Here is a 26,773-nt window from a genome sequence, read left to right on the forward strand (position 1 = left end):
AGAAAGGAAATCCTATAGTAGTGCCCCCATAGTTATGCCCCTGTAGTAGTGCCCCCATAGTTATGCCCCTGTAGCAGTGACCCCATAGTTATGCCCCTGTAGTGCCGCTTGTACAAAAAAAAAACCCACTTGCCTTAATTCCCACTCCCGCCGCCATCCTGTCCGCCCAGCTGCTCCTCAGAACTATGGGAGAGACGTCATGACGTCTCTCCCATAGTGCGCATGGAGAGAGCCGGAAGCTGGAGTTCAGAAAAGAACTCCAGCCTCCAGCTAACGCGGCGCTGCAGGGAAGGAGCCGGGTGCCCACTGGTAATAACATCTCAGCGGGGGTGTGGCTTAGAGTCTCCCTGCGGCGCCGGGCTGGAGGTCACTGACGCCAGTGACCTCCATTCCTGGGGGTAATGGACGGACGGCCGGGCATGCAATGATTCATATGCTTGCCGGCTGTCCGTCCATTACCCCCAGGAATTTCATTTTTACCCCATGTGGGGTAATTTACCCCTGTTCCCCGACCACTGTATTAGATTTATCAAACTTTAGGACAGGTTTGGGAGGAGGTGCACTTTCTTCTTCACGTGTCATAGACCACAATAGCCCTTGGTCTCTTTGCAAGCATGCACTAATGCTACACACCTTTTGTTAAAGTTGTCTCTGACAGCAGTAGTATAGAGGTACCCAGCTAGTATGGTGCCAGACACTGGTATCTTGATCTGAAAACACAGAAGAAGTTTTTCATTTATTTATTTATAGAGAAGGCTTCAAAGCTATTTACAGATTCCCATCACATGACTAAAAAGCTAAAATGGAAATAGTTGTCTTTATGGAAATGAAAAGACATGTGCTTGAGGTGGCTCACACCAGGATATTACAGCTGCGCTGTGAACTCCTAATTTATGTGTTTAGTATTTCTTCATAAAGTGATCATATAAAACTATGATCAGTGTTAACTTAAATATAATTTCACTCACCAGTCATTATTGTCACCATAATGTAATATTGTCTGCATTCCCATTATTTGAAAATATGTAATTTTACCCATTTGTCATATGTAGAAACTATAGTAGGACCTATTTCTATATATCCGTCATCCTCTCATTCCTACTTTACAAATTTCTCCTAAAAATAGAATTTTTGGTATTCTCTGTTAAATCAGTTTCTCTTGCTCTATCTGGGGGACACTGCTCACCATGGGGTTCAGGGGGCGCTATACTTGTTTGTAAGTTAACCTCTCCCCTCTACATCCCATAAGCCCCACAGGAGCTATATCAGGCCACTAAACAAACAGACAAGCATACTACACATAGTCAAAGAGTTAAGAAATGTTGTAGACAACAGCAACTGGGGGAGGGAATACAGTGTTCCCCAGATGGATCAATAGGAACAAATTAACTGTGAGTAACAAAAATCCTATTTTCTCTTCCATACAAACTGGGAGACACTGCTCACAATAGGGACACTTCAAAGCTGCCCCTATGGGCACAGCATGCCCCCATCCTCCACAGCATGCATAGCTTTGCTCTTATTGATCTGGTAGAATGAGCCACAATACGTTCCGGAAGAGGAACATGTCCCTAAACTTACGCTCCTGACGTATGGCTACTGTTATCCATCGTGATACAGACATCTTGGATGCAGGCCAGTCCATCCTGCAAAACTGATAAAAGCTGTGATAAATGAATTGCCTACTTCACTTCGCACTAAGCAACACGTATCTTTCATATCTTGATCCCATGATAGTTTATGGCCCTGATCATCATCTGGATGATCCGGTCCGAAAACCCCTTAGCCTGAAGGATCATGGCCTTAACAGCCATGCCGTTAAAGTCAAGTGACCTAAGCCTGTGTGCAGGACAGAACCTTGGCTGAGCAGGTCTCTGTGTGCAGGAAGTTGCCACGGAGATTCTGCTCCCAATAGGAGGGTTTCGGCATACCAAGCATTCCGAGGCCAATCCAGAACCACCAGGATGATGACAGTCTACTCTGCCTTGATTTTCATAAGAAACCGGGGAATCAGAGGAATTGGCCGGAGGAGATACGCCAGCCAGAACGGGCAAGGTGATTTTAAGGTGTCCACCAGATCTACCTTAGTATACCTGGTCTCAGCCCCATAGTGCTGCGCTTTGTGATTTAGACAAGAAGCCATTCATTTCACTTCTGGCTGTCCACAGCACTGCAATAGCTGGGTGAGCACATTGGGATACAGAGACCATTCCCCTATGTGAACGGCATGTCTGCTGAGGAAAACAGCAACCCAGGCATCTACTCTTGGCATGAACACCACCAATATTGCTGGAACAGAGCTTGGCGAATTTCCCAGAGCTCAAGGACAATGGGAAGTCCTGCCTTGGTTCTGGACCAAAGACCCTGAAACCGAATACGCAATGTGACTGCTCCTCACCCAGAGGGACTGATGAGCCGCTGGGAACAGTCTATTGAGTACTAAAACTGGGATTTAACCTGAACTACGGTGCCAGCAACTGAGCCTAAATAGTCAAAGAATTGAAATTGTGTAGGGAACCACCTCAAAACAGTACACCATAATCCATAGCAAGCGCATGCGCAGGAGCACTTACTTCTGTCTGCAAGCCAGTATTGTCAACACCTGTTTGCACATGGTCAAAATCTTGTCTTCCATAAGGAAGACCCAGGTTTCAAACAGAAGGCACAGACACAAAAGACAATGTGAAGGAACCAGATGAGATTTGGAATAATTGATCATCCATTGATGAGCCTCCAATGTCTCCATTGTCAAAAGAAGTCAGTTCTAAGAAGTGAAGCGAACTATGGCCCTGATTCAGAGCCGGATGCTCTGACCAGAGTGCTCGCTCTGAATCAGGGCCCACCTCAATAAATATGGAGCGTCCTCCTGGACGCTCGTATAGCTGTGGGTCACCACCCACAGCCTATATGAGCGTGCAAGATGATGGTCGCGATGGTCTTGACCATCGCGACCATCGCCAGTGCGAGCTGAAGCCTGCGGTTGAGTTTTTCAACCGCAAGGCCAGGAGTGAGTTTGGCTCTATCAGAGCCAAAATCACTCCCACTGACATCACTAGTGATGTCAGTGGGGCCGGCTTCTGATGGTAGGCGTTCCCTTGGGAACGCCTCCGTCTGGCAGTCACGCCCCCGGCACGCCCACCAAAGGGGGCGTGCTGTCAATCAACATCGACAGCCCGCCCCCTTTGATCAGACACAACAAGCGAAGGAAAGTCCTTCGCTCGTCGCGTCTCGCGCATGCGCACGACGGAGCTCCCTCCGTCGTGCTCATGCGCAGTGCACACCATCGACCCACTTGCGAGCAGACAGCCGCTAGCGAGTGGGTCTGAATCAGGCCCTATGTCTTGATCAGTAGGTCATACAGGTATGGATTTACTGTTACCTCTTTTGACCGCAGAAGAGCTGGCATTACCGCCATGATCTTGGTAAAGCTGTGGCCAACCTGAAGGGCAGTGCTTTAACCCAAAACTGGTTCTCCCCTACTACAAATCTGAGCAGGCTGTGATGACCTTCCCAAATGGAGACAAGCAAGTAAACGTCTTTGACATCTATAGATGCCAGAAATGGGTCCCTCTTTATTGCAGCAATCACTGACCGAAGGGTTTCCAAGCGGAATGTTAATATTCGCATCTATTGGATTCAGTGACTTTAGATTAAGAATAGTTCAAAAAGACAAATCTGGCTTCTGAACCAGGAACAAATTTGAATAAAAGCTCAGGCCTTTCTGTTCCTCTGGCACTGGAACAATAACATCTGCAGCAAGCCAAAGATGGTGACTACTCCACAGGCACATTAAGTAGACGGATTCCTGTTAGCTCTGATGAACAAGAAACAATAGATATTATCTGGGTGGATCTATATACCAATTGATAGACCCATATAGTGACATATATCCACCTTTATCAATTTAAAGATGAATCAAAAATAGGTTGGACAAATATGTTTGTCACGGTTGGAGTCTGAGAATTACCTGACTTAGGTGTTGAAGTGGATTCAGCAGAGACCGGCTTGACTGGAACCATGGTTGAGGTAAATAGCTCTATTTGCAAAATAATTGTATAGCAGTGAGAACTGCCTTTGGTGATAAATGACAGGAACAGGAAACTTGTAACGTTGCAGTGGAACCAGAAGACTTGGAGGAACCGGACCGGGAGCGGCAGGAAGACTAGCTGAACTGGACAGGATATCAGTAGGTAACTTGGAGGAACTGGACTGGGACCGGCAGGAAGATTAGCTGAATAGACTGAAGGAAAGAGTCTTCCAATAATCGCTGAACCTGGAAAAGAAACAGTAGACTTGAAACTTAAGTGAACTGGTACTGGATCTCCGGACAGGAGTAACGAGGTTTGAACTTGAAGGATTTGGAACTTGACTCTGGACTGGAATAATGTGGATCGGACTGAAGAACTTGGACTTGGACTTGGACTCCGGACTTGAGTAACGTGGACTGAACTGGTGAGCTTGGAACTTGACTCCGGACTGGAGTAGTGTGATTTGACTTGGAATATCACTCCGGACCGGAGTATCGTGGAATGGACTTGGAATATCACTCCGGACTGGAGTATCGTTCGCTGTGCTGGGAAGCACTGGTAACACACAAGGAACTCAGGATCATAATTCATGCAACAGCCATGGACATTATGCACTGGCATGGGAACTAGTAGGATTTCTGGAAGCTCCAGGTATATTCGTGTAGCAGGATTACTGATAGAACTAGTCTGGGAACCAGCAGAATTTCCGGACACGCCAGATATAGCTATTGGCCGGATTGCCAAATGAACTGATCAGGAACCAGCAGGATTTCTGGACGCGCCAGGTATAGCAATCAGAAGACATCCTGGAATACACTTGTACATGGACGAAGCACATACAATGTACCATACAAGTGGTATATAGGAGCATAACATCAGAGGGTGACCCCTTCTCACTAGAAACTTTGTCAGAGTCATTACTTTGGAAGGTACAGTAATACGAAGGGGACAAGGAGGTGTGCACACATCTCATGTTCAGGGATACAGATTCTATAGTGTTGCTTTCCTTGGATACCTGGAACTCAGCACGATGGCCCTTGACAACATGACCTTGTTTGGACTTCAGGGAAGTGGAAGACTCAGCAGAGGGTGCTTCCTTGGTAGAACCAACAGATTGCTTGGACAAAATTTTGGAAGTGAGAACTTCGCTTGAATTTTGTTTGACAGATTTAGGACCAAATTCTTTAATAACAGCTTCACTGAAAGTCTTTATATTTAGAAGCACTGGATCATTAGACTCGATGATAGGATTGGCCCAATCCAACGCCCTTCCTCTAAAGGAAGAGAAAAGGAACTTAGTTATGTTGGTAGGAGTGATACCACAAGTTGGATCTGCTTCCATGATGGCAGAATATTGCTTCATTAATGCATAGTATTGTGATAAGTCACCACCAAAATAAATGTACCCTGGAGTAGCCGACGTATCCTGTGTGTTCGAGGATTGTGGAGCACATTCAGGTGCAGGACTGGAAGAAATTTGAGGATGCTCCGATTGATGGAGGGTCGGGATAACTGAAGCTAACAGGTGCTCTGTATTTGGATCAATTGATTGAACTGCAAGAGATCCAGAGGAGCTAGAGACAGTAGAATCAACAACCAAAGCAGAAAACAGACTACAGAGATTGTCGTCCACTGGAACAATATTCTCAGGAGATGCTGATCAGGAACCATGATCAGAATTAGTAGTACAAGACACTCCTCCCTGGGACTGGAATCTGAAACCCGCTCCTGGGGTACGAGACTTGAGACCCTCTGTTGGGAACAGAACTATGAACCCCATCCTGGGGTGAGACATTTGAATTCCCCTCCTGGGGTATAACATTGGGAACCCCATCCTGGGGTAAGAATCTTGGAACCCCGTCCTGGGGTAGGATACTTGAAATCCCTTTCTGGGGAATAGCACTTGAAGCTCCATCCTGGAGTGAAGCACTTGAATTCCCCTCCTGGGGAATAGCACTAGGAACCCCATCCTGGGGTATGAGACTTGAGACCCCTTCCTGGGGTGTAACACTTGAAATGAAGGCCCTCTCCTGGGGCGTAGAACTTGAAACTACAGTCTTCTCCAGGGGTACAATACTTGTAACCCCCTCCTGGGGTAAAAGACTTGAAATTAACGCCCCCTCCTAGGGCACGAAACTTGTAAACCCCTCCTGTGGTGAGAGACTCAAGGTCCCCTCCGGGAGTACAGAACCTGACACTCCCTGTTGGAGTATGGGACCTAAAATCCCCTTCTGGGGAAGCTGACAGCTTTTCCTTTTCGGGGTATGGAACATGAACCCCCCTTTTGGGATGCGAGAACAGAGACTTCCTCCTAGGGTGAGTGACTAAAAAACCCCCTCTTGAGGTATGAGACTCGAGGCCCGCTGCTGGGGTATGAGAATTGAAACCCCTTCCTGGGGTGTGAGACTTGAGACCCCCTCCTGGGGTACGAGACTTGCAACCCCCTCCTGGGGTGCGAGACTTGCGGCCCCCTCCTGGGGTGTGAGACTTGAGGCCCCCCTGGGGCTGAGCCTCTGGAGACCCCTCCTGGAATTGGTGATTTGGACACCCCTCGTGGGGTTGCCAACTGGAGTCCCTTGATGGGACAAACCGAATCCACAACGAGACCGGAACAGGCAGAATCCGGGCTGGGCCCGGAACGGGCAGAATCCGGGCTGAGACCAGAACGGGCAGAATCCGGGCTGGGACCGGAACGGGCAGAATCCAGGCTGGGACCGGAACGGGCAGAATCCAGGCTGGGACCGGAACGGGCAGAATCCAGGCTGGGACCGGAACGGGCAGAATCCAGGCTGGGACCGGAACGGGCAGAATCCAGGCTGGGACCGGAACGGGCAGAATCCAGGCTGGGACCGGAACGGGCAGAATCCAGGCTGGGACCGGAACGGGTGCGGAGACGTTGACACTTGGAATTACTGTTGGAATTGCAAAGGGAACAGTCTTTAATAAAGTGGTCAGAACCCCCACAATAGAGACAGAGCTGTAAATCTTTGGGCCGCTGGAGTTCAGCCACAGAGAGCATGGGGCGCGGGTAACTTCGACGTCTCACATTACTTGGTATGGTAGGATCTTTGGTTCTTAGGGATTCCAAGGCAGAGATTTTAGTTGAGTCTGGGGTAGTAACAAGAAATTCAGGAATGATCTGAAAAATTTTGAGGAGTAGAGCTTGTAGCTGTTCTAGCAGTTGATGGAAGGTAGTTAGGGGTTCAGGTATGATTTGAGTATCATCTAGCCGATTAGTCAGAAATTGCAGAAACTGTAGCATGTGATTCTGTACCGCCTCCTGTGAATCCAAGCGAGCGAGCAGGTTACGGAAAGCAGTTGGTCCAGTATTATACGCTTGATCCGCCACCATAGTTAGGCCTGAACATACTGTCACGGTTGGAGTTTGAGAATTACCAGACTCAGGTGTTGAAGTGGATTCAGCAAAGACCGGCTTGACTGGAACCATGGTTGAGGTAAATAGCTCTATTTGAAAAAGAATTGTATAGCACTGAGAACTGCCTTTGGTGATAAATGACAGGAACAGGAAACTTGTAACGTTGCAGTGGAACCAGTAGAAGACTTGGAGGAACCGGACCAGGACCGGCAGGAAGACTTGCTGAACTGGGCAGGATATTAGTAGGTAACTTGGAGGAACCGGACTGGGACCGGCAGGAAGATTAGCTGAATAGACTGAAGGAAAGAGTCTTCCAATAATCGCTGAACCTGGAAAAGAAATTGTATACTTGAAACTTAAGTGAACTGGTACTGGATCTCCAGACAGGAGTAACGAGGTTTGAAATTGAAGGATTTGGAACTTGACTCTGGACTGGAATAATGTGGATCGGAATGAAGAACTTGGACTTGGACTCCGGACTGGAGTAACGTGGACTGAGCTGGTGAATTTGGAACTTGACTCCAGACTGGAGTAATGAGAATTGAACTGGTGAGCTTGGAACTTGACTCCCGACTGGAGCAGAGGGAATGGGCTTGGAATATCACTCCGGACTGGAATATCGTGGAATGGACTTGGTGTAAACAGAACATGACAAAAATGCAAGAAAGGTCTCATTACAATGATGAAATATAGGCAAGTAAATTTCACTTTGTTACCTGAGCTGTTGATTTGTCAACATGGTTGTATTTGTCCAACAGTCGAAGATAATGGACTTTAAGTGGTGGTGCTCCTATCATCTCTAGAACTTTGGACTGAGAGTTAAGTTTCTCGAGAGCATCCAAGTAATATTCCTTACTGGCAAAAGACTCTAGAATATAGTAAAAAAAATATATACTTTAAAAACAAAATATAGAAAAGGGCAAAAAAAAAGAAAATGTAATGATTTGTAAGACGCGGTATATTCTAAAACATTGGAATTTTAATATATTAGAAGTATTGTTTGTTAAAATAATTGAATGTTTTTTTCTATGGAAGTAGCAAGCCTTGAATAAAGTTTATAAAAAAATAAATAAATAATAAATAAAAACAAAATATCATTGTTCAAGCGTAAATAGAACCTGTAGTTAATATTTGCAAAAACAAGTCTCTCTTGTTTGCGTATTATTGTGATGATGGAAATGCGTGCTGTGGGAGGTTCTGTGGAATCCATTAACAGATTGCAGATCAGTGGCGGAAGGGCAGCCAGCAGTGATACCATAGATATATATATATATATATATATATATATATATAGTATGCTGCAGAACTTCTGTATGATATTCACAAGTATGAGATGTTTCATTTAAACAATATTACTGCACATGTACTATATATTTTTTTTCTAAACAGACCCGAATAGCAGATACAGGGGGATACGTTCAGTATACCGACACAGGGTATGCTGGTGCTTAGAATACCGGCGCCGGAATCCCAACACCTGTCAGAAACCCGCCTCCGGCATCCCAAATATAAGTAGCAGGGCTGGGGGGAGGTTTAGGCACTAGGGGGGAGGTTAGGACCAGGCACCAGGGAAGTAGGGTTAGGTGAGGGAGGGAGGTTTAGGGTAGGGAGGGTTAGGATACCTACCGTCAGGTATCCTAACGCTGTCCGGTTGCTGGCAACTGGATTCTGACCGCTGGGATCCCGAGCATCGGAATCCCGTACCCATATCAATACAGGGCTTGATACAGCGGTGAATGTACTGAGTATTTGATGTTGGTGTTATGCTGTTGCGTACGGGAGCGCTGGCATTAGGATCGGTAAGGCAAAATCACGGACGTCCTAGCGGGTGACTGTAAGCAGACATAGCAGATCTCTTGGTCAACTATGACAGAAAATATCTCAAAGGCATTTATTTGTGTCCGAATGAAAGCACTTATAAAATCTTTACTAAGTGGTACATACTGTAGCTCTCATATACATTGAATCAGCTTTTTTTGTCAGGGTAGTGGACATAGAGTCCCTTATATGGTTAGATTGTGGACTTGATTGTGGAAAGAAGTCCAAATCCCAATGAAAACTGTTACTGAAGTGCAACTACATATGTGCCCCTCTTATATCTTGCTTCTGCGCTCAATCCTAAAACACTTTCATGGCTACTGAGGGCTCCTGCATATACATAGGATGCAAAGTGACAGCCATGTGGAAAACTTTACTCTTACCATTTTCAATAGCACATATCAAATGTATCGCCTAAAGAACATGACAAGTGTTATTCACAAACTATTAAGTTTGGAGATCATGTAGCAAATTGTATGGACCCAACGCCATTTCATACTAATTAATGACTCTCCATTCCCGAATACCACATTAGAGATTTGTCTCCTACTCTTCCTCCCTCCAAAAAAAATCCCCTACAAACATATATACACACTAATAAATTCTCCTACATCTCCTTCCTGCAGTCTTTCAGTTGTCAAATCCTAAACTCCTCTCACGTAATCTCTTTCTCACAATGTTTATTGCAGATATCATGATAGTGCCTTGCTCTAATGGATACCCAATTAAAGTCTTTTTCTTATACTATACATGCACCACCCCTTCCCATCTTTCCCGCATCCTCTATTGTATATTGTTAGATTATTTAAAATACAATAAACAGATTTAAAATAAAAAACTAGCAATAAAAATAATTACCATTGCAATAGTTAGTTTCTAGTTTATGTTTAAAACAACCGAAAATGCATATATATCCTGGGTGGGAAGCTAGAAAAGCGTACATTCATTTGGGCAATAAAATTATGGGTTAATTAATTTACTATATTTATGTATTTCTGTTGCTTTATAAAATTCCTCCAAGCTATTACTCGTCACTGAATACTCAACAAAGAGCAAATGGCCATGAGCACAGTCAAAAAGATAAGCACCTAACTGCATATTGCATGACCATACAAATGATCCAAGATTGTGAAACTTTCAGTAGGCCAACTTAATGCTTCACCATCCTCATGGGTCAGAACTCACAGTACACAAAACCAGCATATGTCTATGGTTGGATCAGGTATGGCGCTAGAATTAGGTGAAACTAGATGGTTGTTTAGAATATCCTTGGTAAGGGGGCACCAAAAGTACGGAATTAGTGACATGTTGTCAGTCATTCAATGTTGTTGTTTTTTTTAAACTCTTTATTGTACACTGCAATAAAAAACAGTGGGGCAGATTTATTTACCGCCGAAGCGGCATCAGCGCACGTAATGTGCGCTGATACCGCTTCTCCCCATGTATGATTGGAGGCTGCGCGGTAAATGACAGGTTGCTATGCGCCCCTGTCTGTATTGGCACTGCTATAGAAGATAGCAGTGCCGGTGTGCTGGGCTATGTATGATTAATCAGTTCGCCTGACCGTTCCACCAGCTGCAGCTATCGATATCGACAGCTGCAATTGGTGTTACCCTATCCCTGCAGCAGCGGCCACGATGCTTGCGAGATCCCGTGCATGCTCAGTGGAGCCGGCCGGGAGTAAGACACAGCGCATCAGCACTAGGCTGATGCGCTGTGAGCTCTAGCGGGGAGCACCAGTGGGGGGAGTTATAACTCCCCCACTCCAGCCAATGAGATGTTCATACATCTAATTGTTAGTGCTTCCTGCTAAGTGCCACTATAATACATCTGCCCAAGAAATACAAGATAGGCTTAAGAAAACACTCCTGAAGAGCAGCAAAACATCTTGAGTTAAAAATACCATAGTCACATAGCAAACTAGAAATCATACTGAGAAATCAGTATACACAAACCAAATGTCATATTACAATGGTGAATTGCATTAGGGCCTGATTCAGAGATTTACACCAAGCCGACAGTGTTTGTTTGCAAATGCGCATGCGTGAGAGCTGCGCTGCGCACGCACAGCAATTGCATTGCGATTACTTTTGCACATAGGAACCACTCGCAAAGTGAGTGACGGGTAGTCAGCGTTTAGGGGTGGTAACATGGGTGGTGTCTGACCACGCTGTATTATGGTAGTGCATAAATTAGCCATTGCGATTGCCATCGCAGTATGAGAGCTCTCTGCATGCCAGGAGAGCTGCAGTGTTTGCGGCTGGTCAGACCTGACTTACACGCTGCGTGACTGCCCGATGTGCGTCTATGTTACTGATGTTTACTCTGTTGCATGTCGTCATACGGATATGAAGAGGAAGCAGTGGGCATCCTTATGTTCGGTTAAGCTTTGAAAGGCATTAGCATATTTTAGCAAGTGCGATCCATAACAGATTTGCGAATGCATTAGCGTACATCTCTGAATCAGGCTCTTAGTACCTCAAGGTTAGCATCTTATTAGTGAAGCAGTTGAAGCCAATGATTGGTTGGGATAATGGCGCCGGCCTGTAGTAAGTGTCAATGCCCAGTGCCGTAATTTCAGCGATGGAAGCAGTGGGGTGCTGCCTAACGCTCATAGGCAGGGCCCAGTCTAGGATGCCAAGACGGGTTCCTCTGGCCCGATGGATTACATTCTGAGTATATGCAATTGTTATATCAGTGTATATTGTCAGGGGTCTCCAACCTTTAAGACAGTGTGGGCCACATTAAAAAATTCAACGAAGCCCGAGGGCTACTAAGCTATACTGCGATATTTAGACTCTGCCCCCTCCTCACACAAGTATGTCCCATAACTGCTCCCTCTTACAATTTTAATTAGGTCCCAGAACAGCCCCCCTCAGATGGGGTATGGAGGTCATCTTGATACAGTTTCATCAAAAAGAAAAGCAGTAAAATCTATAAAGTATTTACAATGCACAATAACAGTTTATAAAGCATTCTAAAACATACTAAACAAGATTAAAAGTAAATTATAGTAACTAATGAAGAAGGGAGGTGAGAGGGAGAGACACACATAATCCTGTCCGACTGGTGCAATCCATGAATCAACAGGAGAGTGGCTCAGAGTGGTGCATGTGTGTGAGTATATGAAGGTAATGAGTACAACTCTAAATACCCCCGGGGGTATAGCATGTAATACATGATCAGTCATTAAGACCCAGGGGTATAGTGCGGGTTTTTAAAAATGGAGATGTTACCCATACCAATCAATCACATTCTAGCTATTATCTTCTAGAAGGTGCTAGATAAATGTTAAGTAGAATCTGATTGGTTGCTATGGGCAACATTTCCACTTCTAAAAACCAGCACTTTAGTAAATATACCCCCTAGAAACAGCATAAAAAAAACCTACATTTTAATGTAGAAACTGGTGTTTCTTATGAGTTATTTAGTCAGTAAGAATAAAATAGTAAACAGCAGAGGAGCTTTCCGGAAGGAAAGATCCTGCTAACGTTAGTATTACACAAATTCATCTTAGCGCAGACAGATACTAATCTGCCTAGAGTATGTGAGAAAGGAAACCAACCATACAGTATGCTCTACACATTCCTGTGTACTTACTCTGAATTAAATAATACATCATGGCACATCCTCCTCCAGACACCACACCTAAATAAAGAGCCATTTGTTGCAAATTTCTCAAAGGCACTGGCATCCTTCCTGCAGAAACAAAAGCACAGCTGTTCATTCCTCCATTGTCAGCCATTTTGAAGGTGTCTTGGGTGAAAGATTTGGTTGTGTTCACATTTTTACTTTGTGTTTAAATAACTTGTTTTTAACAGCACTTATCTACATGGATATTTCACAAGTGAAGTCACCAAACTGGACCAGAATAATGACACGTTCATAGGTCACACAGGGTTGACTGTCACCATCTATACAAAGGGACACCTGTATGTAGGTGGGAAGATTTGTTTAGTCCTCTCTTCTACATTCTATATTTACAGCCGCATAGCACTTTTTCCCTCCTGTGATATGCTGAAACGCTAATGGTACATACACACGGTCAGATCTGTCAGATGAACGATTGAACGATTTTACCAACAATTTGAACAATTTCAGACAGTATGAATGGAATCGTCCAAATCTGACTGCAAACACAGACGATGTCAGATATCGTTATCTGACAATCGGGAACGCGCATCATTCATCGTTGCAGGGACACATGTCAGATTTTCTTACAGATATGAACGATTGAACGATTTTTACAATCGTTATCGTTCAGATCTGACAGAAAATCTGACTGTGGGTATGCAGCATAACACATTTTCCAATTACCCAAGTCTATAATGTTTTCAACTGTTACAGATTACAGGAATGGCTACTTCTGTGAACCCATTTCATACGGTTTTCTATCTGTAAATATTTTCTACTATTCTATTTTACTATAATTTATAGCTATATATTTATTTTTTAAATATACAGTTTTATTAAATTTTTTTAAATGGCAATGCAAGTAGAATAGTGATAAAATAAATATGGTACAGGAGTTGGCGGGGTTCTGTGCCATGTTTATAAATCCCTACACGAGAGCTAGCAATAATAGTTATAAATATAAATGTAAAAAGTCAGGGGATTATCAGATGAAAATTAGTGTAGGTAGGTTTAATCACAGTGCACTTTAGTCTTTCAATGGGCTTTCTGATGGAAATTCTAAAGAAATGCTAGTATTACAGGACAATACATGCAAAGAGGAAGATAATAAGGGGGATTATATATTATGTATTTACATGTTTTTATATATTTGATAGACTTGTACTTTAGTATACTGTAAGTGCAGCACCTAAAACAAAGTAATCCAGAAACCTTATACTACAGCAGACAGCCCAGTGCACTTGACAGACCAGGGCTGATATGTATATGACTGTTGCCTGCACCATTCATAGAGGGCATCAGTGCTAGAATGACAGAAACACACACACACACACACACACACACACACACACACACACACACACACACACACACACACACTTCAATATGCAGGCACACAAATCGCCCATATGCCACACTACCCTACTGAATCCTTTCCTGGGCTCACATAGGCTGTTATTTTGGCCCACCTTGTCTGCAATGCAGCACACTTGTCTTGATTATAGCTGGTTAAACAATTCTTTTTTTCCAGCTACTGCAATGAATGAGAAATAAAAGCTACTAGTGGATAACAGCTAGGCAGTGAAGAACAATGAATCATGCTTTACAATGGGATGCCAATATTCACACATGCCCACACACTAAGCAGTTCCTCTCATTGAGCAGTCAGATGACGATCCCTCTGCTGGTTTCACACCTTTACCTTCAAATCACAAACGGTTCTCACTGGTCACCTTGGAGGCTTCCAGGTGCTGAGGTTGAGTGGCGAGTAGTATAAGTGGCACCTCAGGGGATGCCTGCAATTACGACACAGGTAGAGGGCACGACACAAGATGGGGGATCTGACAGTGTTTTATTTTAAAATAGCTTAAATGTGATACAACATAATTACAGAAAAATAATATCAGTGAAATAATAAAAAAAACACACATATAGCATAAAACTGCAGGTTTCAGCTATGCACAATTCTTTCTTGCTATTGGCAAAGTCCCTCTGGCAAACGCTAGCAGTGGCAGATCTATATTGCCTTCTAGTCCTGTGTGCAGGATTTTCTCTCCAACACATGTTGGTTTGCAGAATCTTAAAGCCTTGATGGGATTAGCAAAATCTACACTAATTTACAGGTCTTTATCAGTAGTTGCACTAAAAGATAATAAGGACCTGACCTTTCTAGAACTCCTTCCATCTGCAGTCTCTGACAGAAGCAGATACAATAAATGGAAGATGGTACACACGTATTTAAATGCATTGGCATTCGCAAGCCTTCACAGACAAGCAATAAGACTGTAGCTTTCAATGTATGAAGGTGACCATACATCCATACATAATATTGTACAACTTAACAGACTTCCAATAGCACAACTGTCCTGTACAGGTCATTGGACTATCATAGCAGCACAACCAAAAAATCTCAGAGCAATATACAGAATGTAGAAGAAAAAAATGGAAATATGCTGCAAACCAAACAAATCTTATTACTATTTATTACCAAGAACCGCAAAACTGCATTGGTCAATAAGACTCCCATGACAGAGGAGCCCAATGATAATGTTCTGCCTGCCCCAGTCATTGTTATGTCCATAAATAGGTAGTAAGGAAGCAAAACCTTACACATGTTAATAACAGATTCCTTGCAGTGCAGTGTTGTTAGTGACGTGGGGAAACCACCAGGCTGCTTCTTCTGGTGATAAAGTAAACAGACAGATCTGCTACTTTGTACGTTGCAGTCAATCATCTAAGATACAGTACACTCAAGGAAAAGTAACAGATAACAACTACAGGCTATTCATGCCAGACTACAAGGAAGAGGAAAAGTGGAAAGAATGAAAGATATCTGCAATCACAATATAACCTTTAACTGATCTTTAGTGTCTGCAATCTGACCTATTTTTAGTTTCATGGGAAGGTAGAATTCTACACCAACACATTGCCATTATGTAATTGTAATAAAGGAAAAATTATATATATATATATATATATATATATATATATATAAGGCCCTCCTCCTCTTCTTTGCCTTTTAAGTGATCCATCAAAATAGATTTACTACACTATGCATGATTATGCACTTAACTGACAATTTTTCCCCCCTAAAAACCAGTCAGAAATTATCATTTTTTTATATTTAGAAATCAGCATATTTGTGCTGGTAGGGGAGGTTTCCCTCCTCACACTTTTGTTACAGCACATGTGCCATTTGCACAGCATTCTGAGGCAGGATTTCATCAGTCACAGAATGCAACATCACTCCAGGGGGCCGGAGCAGGAGGTTTATTCTGCACGGTATGCAACGTAAGCCCGACATCCGACTTCCCGACTGCTTTATCCCGGCGAGGGTTAAATAACAGGCGTCTAATTCTAGACTCCTGTCATTTTACCGACGCCGGGAGACCGGCGCCTGGCATCCCGATCGAAGTGATGCTGGGTGCTGCTGCGGACAGCCGCTTTGAGGGTTAGGTTTAGGGCTCCCGGGGGGGACTTAGGGTTAGGCATCCCCCCGGGAGGTTAGGGTTAGGCTAGGGGGAGGGAGGGTTAGGCACCCCCGGGAGGGATTTAGGCTTAGGCACCGGAGAAGGGGGGGGTTAGGTTTAGGCACTTATAGAGGAGGGATTAGGGTTAGGCACTGGGGAGGTTAGGGTTAGGCACCCCTAAGGAGGGATAGGTTAGGTTAGTTCATACTTACCTGCAGACGATCTGGATTTTCAGCCGTGTCGGCCTGCCGCTGTCGGGATTTGAACCGCTGGACATTCTGCCAGAGCCGTAACTAGACTTTTTGGTGCCCTGTGCCAGAGCATTGGCGCCCCCCTCATTTTGCAAAGGGACATAATGCACCCAAAAAAGGGCCATGGCTTCATGGGGAAGGGCCAGGTAAGAGATAGGAGAGGCCAGGAGATGCTGGGGATGAAATAAGAGGAAGCTACAAGCAAGAATGATAATAAACAGAAATTTGACAGGCCCAAACAGCGCCCCCTGCCCTGTGGTGCCCTGTGCGATGGCACCGGCCGCACTACCCTAGCTACAGCCCTGCATTCTGCACATACGCAGAAAGGATTTCCTTCATAACAGACGGGGGATACAGCGGATGGCATAAACGCAGGTGATTTGGCTTTGTCAGGTAAAACCCAGCTGGCTGCAGTCACATCCCATGCATTACAGCCAGGTACTGTGGGCCTCATTCAGAGGCGGTCGGAGGATGCAAGCGGTCGCTCAGAAACTGGGCGGCCGCTTGCATCCTGACCGCCCGCCTCTGTTTCGGTCGTTAGAGCTGTGGGTGTAAACCCACAGCCTAACGACCGCTAGGGTGATGGTCGCGATGGTCAGAGACCGGAAACTCTTCACTGACATCAGTAGTGATGTCAGTGGGGCCTCCATGGGAACGCCTCCGTTTGGGCTGCCACCCCCCCCCGGCCCGCCTTCCAAATGATGTCAATCAACATCGACAACTCGCCCCCTTTGGAAAGAGACCCGCTACGACCGGCGCTGTCGGTCGTAGCGGGTCTCACGCATGCGCACGAAGAGCCGGCTCCCTCGTGCGCATGCGCACTTGACAAACATCGAGGCGGCCGTGCGGTCGTAGACCGTATGGCCGCCTCTGAATGAAAGCCTGTATGTAGTTAAATAAATCCACAAAACATGACCTGTTGGTGGTACTTCAGCACTGGAGTTGAGAACCCCCGCAATACACAGTTGAATTTTGTTGGTGACAGATTGTCCCGTATCTTGCACAACAAATATCTCCCATTTTTTGTATGTGGCACAGGAGGTATGATTGCTATGATGATAACAAGAATTTCCACACACTAGAAAAAAGCCAATGAGTGAATTCTACTATTGTTTATTTTCATAGTCCCACCATATTACACAACACTTTCCAGAGAACACTGTATCATTCATATTGATCGCTGAACCCATGAAACTTACAGTCTAAGGGCCTGATTCAGCAAGTATCGCAATTACAAAGCTGCATGCAGGCAGCTTTGCAATTGCGATCCTTGCAATAATGCAAATGCAGCAGGAGGTGCATGACACCCCCTGCTGCATTTGCAATCCCAGCACTGCAACGGAGGTCGCGACCATCGGTGGTCCCGATGGTGGATGGCGCCGGACGGCTGGCCAGCTAAGTAAGCCTCAGCTTACTCAGGCTGGCTGGATTGCAAGCCCAGCAGACTGCGTACGTCCACACAGTCCCTGGGCTGGCCACTCCCAGAAAACGGGGTGACACGCCCCATTTCCGGGAACTCCTGCTGACCCTGCACCACTCCTTAAATGCCTCTGCCTGTCAATTAGGCAGAGGCATGCAAGGGCTTGCGTGAGTCTTAGCAGGATTCATTCTGTACACTCGCAGAATGGGTCCTGCGCACGTGCAGATTCCCGATAATGCGTACACTACTTAATCAGGCCCTACATTCTCTATAGTATAAAAATCCAAAAAAGAACCAGGGACTGAATAGCAATATGTAATAAAAATAAAACATGTAATATCTCTGTAATAAATAGCTGCAAAAAATCCCAGGGGGACTGTTTATAAAAATCCCCCCACTATTCAACAATAAACACAACAAACTAAAGGGATCTGCACTAATAAATATGCCTAGTGAATATATATGGCCGAAGAGAGCTGAGCACTCTTCTAAAATAGATTAAAAAGATCTATATTTAATATCACATCTAATATGCAACAATGTATTACAAAGCAATATATTACCACAGGTGTATATGAGTAATTAAATGCTATTAGACACAATAACTGATAATATATAAAAAAAGGAGAAAAAGTGGCCACTTAAAAAAAAGGGAATCAAAATAATGATATCAGGTTTTAGCATAATATATCCTTATAATAATTAGCTTTGGTATAAATCTTTATTACAACATTTTTAAAATCGGAAGGAAGGTGACACGCTGGTTGTTGAAATAGTGGTTGTAATCCCCCTAAGAAGTGTATTAAACTTGGAATGGATTTTATATCCTAACATACAGTATGAGCTCATCTGGCAGTGATAACATCTCCTTTCCAAGTTGTAATAGTTGTCTCTATCAGGGTACAATGTTCTAGATAAAAAGAGTATGGCCCCCATTTAGTAACGAGTTTTATCACCAAAATGAGTGATAAATGTCACTGTGTATGATAATGGTGCTCCAGCCAATCAGCTCCCACCTGTCCTTTTTCTAACAGTTGACAGTTGGGAGCTGATTGGCTGGAGCACCATTTATCATACACAGTGACATTTATCACTCGTTTTGGTGATAAAACTCATTGGTAAATGCGCCCTTATATTACACAAAGCTTTCACACCAGGTTGGGTACAGGATCCCGGCGGTCAAAATCTCGACTCCGGCATCCTGACAGGATTAGCATACCCACATCTGTTCTTAGGTTTCCTAACTCTACCCCTACCCCTCCCTCCCTGCACCTTAAACCTAACCTCTTTCCCTGCAGCCTAAACCTAACCCACCCCCCTAGTGCCCAACTCTAACCCTCCCCCTAACCCCACTACTCACAATCGGGATGCCGGCGCCAGGATTCCGGCGCATGCCGGGATTATGACTACAGATGTGTCCACATACATCTATCCTCTGTGTGCTATAAGTCATGCTACACATAACGCGTGAGCACTTTTTCCTTTCAAATGTGTATTATATGCGAATAGGACACACAAGCAGCTTCTGTTGATTAAAATGGTATCTGGCATGGCTATATTCTGTGTGCAACTGTGGGTGTATCTGCATGCAAAATGCTACATTACATTGTCAGCGACTGTGGCACTGTAATGTAGCATGTACACCCACAGTTGCACACAGAATATAGGCATGCCTGATACCATTTTAATCAACAGAAGCTGCTTGTGCGTCCTATTCGCATCATTGTGCATATAATACACATTCAACAGAAAAAAGTTGCAGGAAAAGATGCTCTGCAGTACCAAGTCACGCCACGGCTTGGCGCAACTAGAAGGGCTGTTTAATGCGCAAGAAGGCTAGCTGTATGATGACACATCTGTACATCCCCTCACACCAGCTGTAGATAATTCTACCACCATTAATAAGTGGGAAATGTGAGCAGCTTCTGCTCTATGTTGGAAAGGCAAATATAGTACAGAGTCAATGAGAGGTAATAGATCACCTTTGATGGAACTCTTCGGTTGCACGATCACACATCCACTAAGGTGTGGGCTGCTGTTGATGGTGTACAGACTTCTCACTTGCAGTCTGACATCCATATCACCTCAATAGAGGTCTGTGGTATGCCCGCTAGCTGTATTCTTAGGAGACTATCAATTTGCCTTAATCCATTTCAAAAAGGTGTCCATAAAACTGTAAATCCAATGTTTTGAATCATGTTCAGTACATTTGTGTGCCCACCTCTAACGTGTTTCAGCTCCTGGGCGGAGCCTTTCTTAACCATTGCCCACACCTTAGTAGATGCGGGACTGTGCACCTGAAAATTTGTGTTGCCATCTCCAAACTGCGCTTCCATTCCTAAACTCTCCTGCTTTAAGATTTAATCACTGCCATGTCTGCCATACTGCTCCCACAGTAGAGGCACACAGAAGTTTCCTACGTATACCACTGTTCCCATCCCTCTCAAGCCCACCTGTCACTCTCCTTTCTCCCCAAGAATGCCTCTGTTCCCATCCCTCCCCATTTGTGCCTCTCACTCTCCTTCCTCCCCAAGTGTTTCGAATCGTGTGCCTTTGTTCCCATCCCTCCCCAAGTATGCCTCTTATGCTCCCTCCCCAAGGGTGCTTTTGTTCCTTTACTCCCCATGTGTGCCTGTCACTCTCCTTCCTCCCCAAGTGTGCTTCTGATCCCCCTCCCCAAATGTGCCTCTGTCCCATCCTTCCACAAGATTGCCTATGACCCCCACGTCCCCAAAGGTTCCTCTGACCCCTGCTCCCAGCTCTGAGCCCCCTCAGCCTGGCGTAAAGCCAGAGGGGGCGCGATCAGTGTGATCGCTCCCCCCCCACAGATATAGGAGACTGCTGTGGATGCTGCTCAGCAGCCACGAGCAGTCTCCCACTGCAGCTCAGCACACGCTGCGTGCTGGGCTGCTGTGAGGGAGGGGGGGCGGAGTCAGACTTGGGCCCCCACCAGGCCCCTGAGGAGGCCCGGGCCCCTGTGTATACCTCTGCCCCAATCCCTCCCCATGTGTTCCTCTGACCCCCTCCTCCTTCCATATCGTTGAACCTACCACTGCCTCCATCTCCAACTGTGACTTTGATTCCACTCTCCTTGGTTGGGTGCTTCCAATTAGAATTAGTGTGGACAAACAGAGGCAATACTGTGTTAAAAGCTCTATATCTCTACCTAAAGATGGCAGGTAAGCACTTTTTCTTTTCTAAATCTTTTTGGACTTTTTCTCACTTTATAGGGTTACCATCGTCTATAAACCTGCTACTGCTTTGTATTGGGAAGCCTTACCACAATCAGTACCTGTCATTTAACTAAAAAAACTTTTTGCACTTAAACAATTTTGAAAATGCTTTATTTTATTTGAACATGCACACACACTAATTTTATATATATATATATATATATATATATATATATATATATGGGTTGGAAAAAACATGCGCTTGATAGTGTAGTAGTTTTTAAGTGAAGTGCACGTGCTCAAGATATAATATGTGCGTACCAAATAAGAAAACTTTTAGGCTTATCTGTAGTACTTTACAGGGAATCCACGTGGTGGGGTAGACCAGGAGTTCCAAACAGCCGGAAAACCTTTAATGGGAAGGGCTCAACCAGAGCCAGAGGAAAACACAAATATAGTGTAGTATTCCTTCAAATAGATAGTAGCGTGATTTAAGTATATTGCGTACCACAACAATACTTGAGTAACTGCATATAATGCCATATATCCTGTTCACTCCTTCAAGATCCCTTTTTGGCCCCAGTAGAATGTATGCAGGTAGATTCAGGTCAGCTTCAAATAAGCAAAAAATTACCCTATTCAGAGATGCTTTTTTTCTCAAAACATGGGGTTTATTAACATATAATACAAAGGGATATGGAGTACAACAAAGACTAACAACAAAGCTTTAAAAATAAATATAGTAATAAAGTGCTTATCTGCAGAATGGTCAGCAATATGGAGAGAGGCAGGAACGGGTTCCAACACGTTTCATCCAGTTGGACTTCTTCAGGGGTGACTTCTTCACACTTTGAGACTTGAACCAGTGCGACGTTCTATAATCTCTCTCTATATATATATATAATCAGCTCCACAGTCCGGCACTCACAAAAAAATGTTGTTACCTTAATCCGATGCTTCCACAGAAAGTTCATGTATATGTTGCATAAGTGCGGCACTCAGATATAGAAAAAATACAGATACCAAAGCTCATCAATGTTTCAGTTTATAAAGGCAAACTGTCTTCAGGATATAAAAACAGTACAATCACTCACCTATATACCCCATCACCATCACCATGTGTAGATCGCGGCATCTTGATTTCACCGTCTGCACCATGGACGCCGTGATCACCACATGGTGATGGTGATGGGGTGTATATATATGTGTGCTTTTATAAGGATATATTTGTCAGGGCACCTAATTGACTTCTAAAATCTTTTTGATTCTGGACTTATATGTCTTCATGGCCATCCTGTGATTGTTTTTAAATTTTTCATTTTTGTATATGATGATTGCACTGTGCACTTTTTCTGGACTGTCCTGATTGTGGAGTTGGATTATAACCATCTGGTTTAAACCTTCAAATTTTTGTGACACAAGATTTATGAACTGCTGACATTTGAACTGTAGCTGTGTTTTTCTACTATTTGGAATTTTTCTAAGAGACTTTTTTTTCATCATCTCTAAGAGACTTTTTTCTAAAGAGACTTTTTTCCATCACTGTGAATGCAAGCACATTTAAATACCAACAAATTTATTTTGACAATAGTAACATGGCTGAATCACTCAATGATGATTCTGAGTGTTTATTCAATCCAGCTAATAACCCTATTGGTGACGCTTTCACCTAATCGGAATCCGAGGCAGATGACATTGTTTATAAAGAAGTATTAGATGATCAAGCAGCGTCTATGTCCACGGATACCATATACCGTGATTTGCTCTGCTTAAAGAAAAAGGAGATTGACTTTAAATTACACGGTATTTCACTAAGTGATTATTTCAAGAGTAAGATGATCCCTCGTGGTTTTAGGGTCAGAAACTGCCCGACTATCGGGCGTAATGACCACAGTTTTTGTAAGAGGTGGATTGGTATCTTAAATAAGTGCTCATATGACTTACTACTATTGGTTATTGATCAATCAAATAAAGAACTCTTTAATTGTTGATAAATAAGTTTGAGAAAATCCATTTACCTGTTCTCCAAACTGATATACTAATTGGTGTGATAAATTGAGCAACCAATTGAGTACTTATAAAAAAGATCTTATTAAATTTAAAAAGGAGAAATTGAGAAATGTGGAGCTGGATTACGAGAGGCATCAAGTCTATCGATGGCTTTCGGGGGACCTTCTGATTTTAAAAGGAGGCGCCCCTTCTTTAGGAGGCAAAATAGCCCCAATTTGTACAATGACTCAGAATCATCTCAGGAATTCTCCAGTACAGCAAGTGATACTGAAAGATCTAGGCAGGTACCAAGAAGACAACCCTCACATCCTTTAAGGGTTACTATACGCACACGAAACCTTGTGCTACAAGAAAATGTACTCGAAGGGGTGGGCAGAACCAAAGGCGCAAATCATGGAAGAAAGCGTCCACTCCCCCTGAAGAAGTAATTTTCAACCTTTCGTCACATATACTCACTAACAGTGAGTCCAGTTTGCTTAAAAAAGGGATTATCATTTGTGCCCTCTAATCCTTTCAAACAATTCGATTGGCAGATGGAAAAATTTCAATTACATAGGCGCTTGAAACTAATACCCCTTTTTCACCTAAATTCCGGGTCTGACCCGGAGTTGGAACAAAGTTCCTATCCGGATCAGACCCGGAATTTTGCCGGCGCCGACTCGGGATATTCCCGAGTCAGCGCCGTTCACACCGCAGTCGGGTCTGCATGGACCCGGCTTTTGCGGAGTGAAAGTGGTCGCTTGGAGATTACGTCATCTCCAAGCGCCACTGAAGCCGGACCAATCGGCCGGCTAGCAGCGCACTCCAGGTCATCGTGACCCGAAGTGCGCTGTTCTCACAGCAGGGTTTCACGGGCTATGCCCGTGTTAAACCCTGCTAGTTACCTGGGTTGGATTGCCGGGTCACTCGACCCTGAGATCCAACTCTCTCCCCTTTTACACCAGGGAGCTGCCCGGGTTAACCCTTCAAAAACCCGGGTTCTAGCTCCGGTGTAAAAGGGGTATTAAAGAACATTTCAATAAACATAAGCACACTCCACAGAGACACTGCATTATGCCGGATAATTTAAAACCTTCATGCAAAAAAATTTACTTTTGATCCTATATCCAACAATGCCTCGATCAAAACTTATATGCGGCTAATAGACAAAGATGTAACAGAGTGAATAGCAAAGGACTCACCAGTCCACCCTAATTTATCTGTTCTTAAAAGACAAGCTCTCAAAGCTTTGTCTAATAATAAAAATCTGACAATCCGCTCAGTGGACAAGGGCGTGGAATCGTTTTACAAGATACTATTGATTATGTGAATGAGATACAGCGACAATCAAGTGATGAAAATATTTACTGTAGATTAATTGGCGACCCGAAATCCGTTTTTAGGAATGAATTTAGGGAAATATTGATTAATGCTAAAGATGCTAATTTAATTGATGACGATATGCTCTCAGTGTTGCTCCCTGAGTTTCCGGTTGTTCCGATTATTTACACATTACCAAAAATTCATAAGGGTATTTTACCTCCCCCAGGCAGACAGATTATTTCGGCTAGGGGATCATTATTTCAGCCCTCTGCCATTTGGCTCGATTCTATTTTGCAACCTCTAATTCAGATTCAGCCTCACTATCTATTGGATAGCACGACATTACTCAATAAATTGAGGGTTATTGAGACTATTCCAGATGATTTGTGGTTTATCACTGTAGATGTCATTAATTTATATACAGTTATTCCTCATGTTGATGGTTTATTGGCTGTTAAAAAATTGTTGTTAGCAAGTGATGTGTTTGATTTGAGCCATATTGACATTTATCTGCAAGTGTTGGAATTGATCTTGACAAAGAATTATTTCATGTTCGATGGAATATTCTATCAGCAAATGACGGGGTGTGCGATTGGTTCATCGGTGGCCCCGTCATATGTTAATACTTACATGTTTACAATTGAAGACATGTTATTCTTTGATAATGTTGAGTTTGCAACAGATATATTATTCTATACGAGATATATAGATGACCTTTTGATTCTTTGGAAGGGTTCAAAGGATAAATTTATGAGTTTCATTGATGCTCACAATCTAAGTTCATGTCCTGTTAAATTTACATGTGATATGAGCAAGGAATACATACATTTTTTGGATATTAGAATTGGTAGAGATGGTAATATGTTGACAATGACACTTTTTTCCAAACATACTGACCGTAACACACTCCTACAGTACCAAAGCTGTCATCCTAAGACTTCGAAGTTAGGTTTACCGTTTTCCCAAATGATCAGGGTACATGGAGCCAATAGTGACAGGAGTATGTCAATCTGTCAAATTGACGCAATGATTGAAAAATTTCAAGAAAGGGGTTATTTTAAATAACATTTGGAGGAGACTAAATGGAGAGTTCTTGATATGGACAGAAATTCCCTTCTATGTAAGGAAACCCAAAAACAATAAGACAGATAAACTACCCTGGGTAACTCAGTATAACAACTTGTCCCCGGAGATCAAATCAGGTCTCTAAACAACTATGGCCATTGATTAAATCTGATACAGAATTAGGTCTATCTAATATAGATGTGATGCCATGCTACTCTAGGGGACGCAATCTCCGTGACATCTTGGTCAAAACACACTATAATTCTAAACATCTAACAGGCCCACAGCATTATTTGGGCACTAAACAATTAGGCTGTTTCAGGTGTTCATGTGTAACATGTAGTTTTTTAATAACAGGGAATTCATTTAATCATCCCCATATGGGAAGGAAGTTTATGATCCGCCATCATCTCACATGTAACAGCTGTTTTATTATATACCAGCTTTTATGCCCTTGTGGCCTATCATATGTGGGTAAAACGCAAAGGAAATTCAAAGAGAGGATGGCGGTTCATCGTTCTTCTATTAGGATTGCCTCAGCCAGTGGGCTAAGTGACCAACCGGTAGCCCGACATTTTTTGGAACATAAACATACATTGGCTACCCTTAAGTATAGAATGATTGATCACATCCCTCCTTTCCTTCGGGGTGGTGATCGTGGTAAGGCTCTGCTCAAACGTGAAGCTGCATGGATTGTTAGATTGGGTGTTTTACATCCTAAAGGTCTTAATGAAGACATCACTTATTCTGGTTTGTCATAGATTAGGTTTTGTGACATGTGACACCAGGGTAGCTAGGTAGACCTGAGTTCCCTCCGGATTCCTGGTTGTTTCATCTCCTGGTGATTGCTTGTTTTTTCCGTTTTTTCTTTCTTTCTTGTTTTTAAAAAAAATGTTTGTTCACATTAATTGCGATATATGGAACCATGGCCCTCATTCAGAGCCGCACGTTAACAACAGTACGCTCGTTCCGAGCGATGTTTGCACATCTGCGCATGCGTACGCTTTTTAGTACGCATGCGCGAACCAGTCAGTGCGGCCGAAAATCCTTTGTACGCTATATAGCGAGTGCCGGCTATTTTGAGTGACAGAATGAGGCGTATGTGGGTGGTAACAGGGGAAGGTGCTTGAAAATGGGGAGTGGAGATCCGAACGCAGGCGTGCTTAAAGGTCAAAACGGGCGTTTTATGGGTGTGTATATTTAAAACAGCAGCGTCATTGACCACGT

The 26,773-nt window shown here is 43.7% G+C and overlaps 1 protein-coding gene across 3 annotated transcripts in view; it reads right to left on the bottom strand.

Annotated features, from left to right (window-relative positions):
- COA1 (cytochrome c oxidase assembly factor 1) overlaps positions 1 to 26,773 on the bottom strand; it is a 132,633-nt gene that overhangs the window by 1,543 nt on the left and 104,317 nt on the right. For all 3 annotated transcript variants that reach the window (XM_088476071.1, XM_088476072.1, XM_088476073.1), the window contains 3 exons: positions 12,823 to 12,921; positions 8,121 to 8,272; positions 634 to 710 (listed from right to left, as the gene is read on the bottom strand). In XM_088476071.1, coding sequence (XP_088332197.1) covers positions 634 to 710; positions 8,121 to 8,272; positions 12,823 to 12,916 — 323 coding nt within the window. In that variant the 5' untranslated portion in view covers positions 12,917 to 12,921. The remainder of the gene's footprint in view (positions 1 to 633; positions 711 to 8,120; positions 8,273 to 12,822; positions 12,922 to 26,773) is intronic.

This window comes from Taudactylus pleione, unplaced genomic scaffold, assembly GCF_031769625.1.
Source record: "Taudactylus pleione unplaced genomic scaffold, aTauple2 ptg000181l, whole genome shotgun sequence".
Lineage (NCBI taxonomy): Eukaryota > Metazoa > Chordata > Amphibia > Anura > Myobatrachidae > Taudactylus > Taudactylus pleione.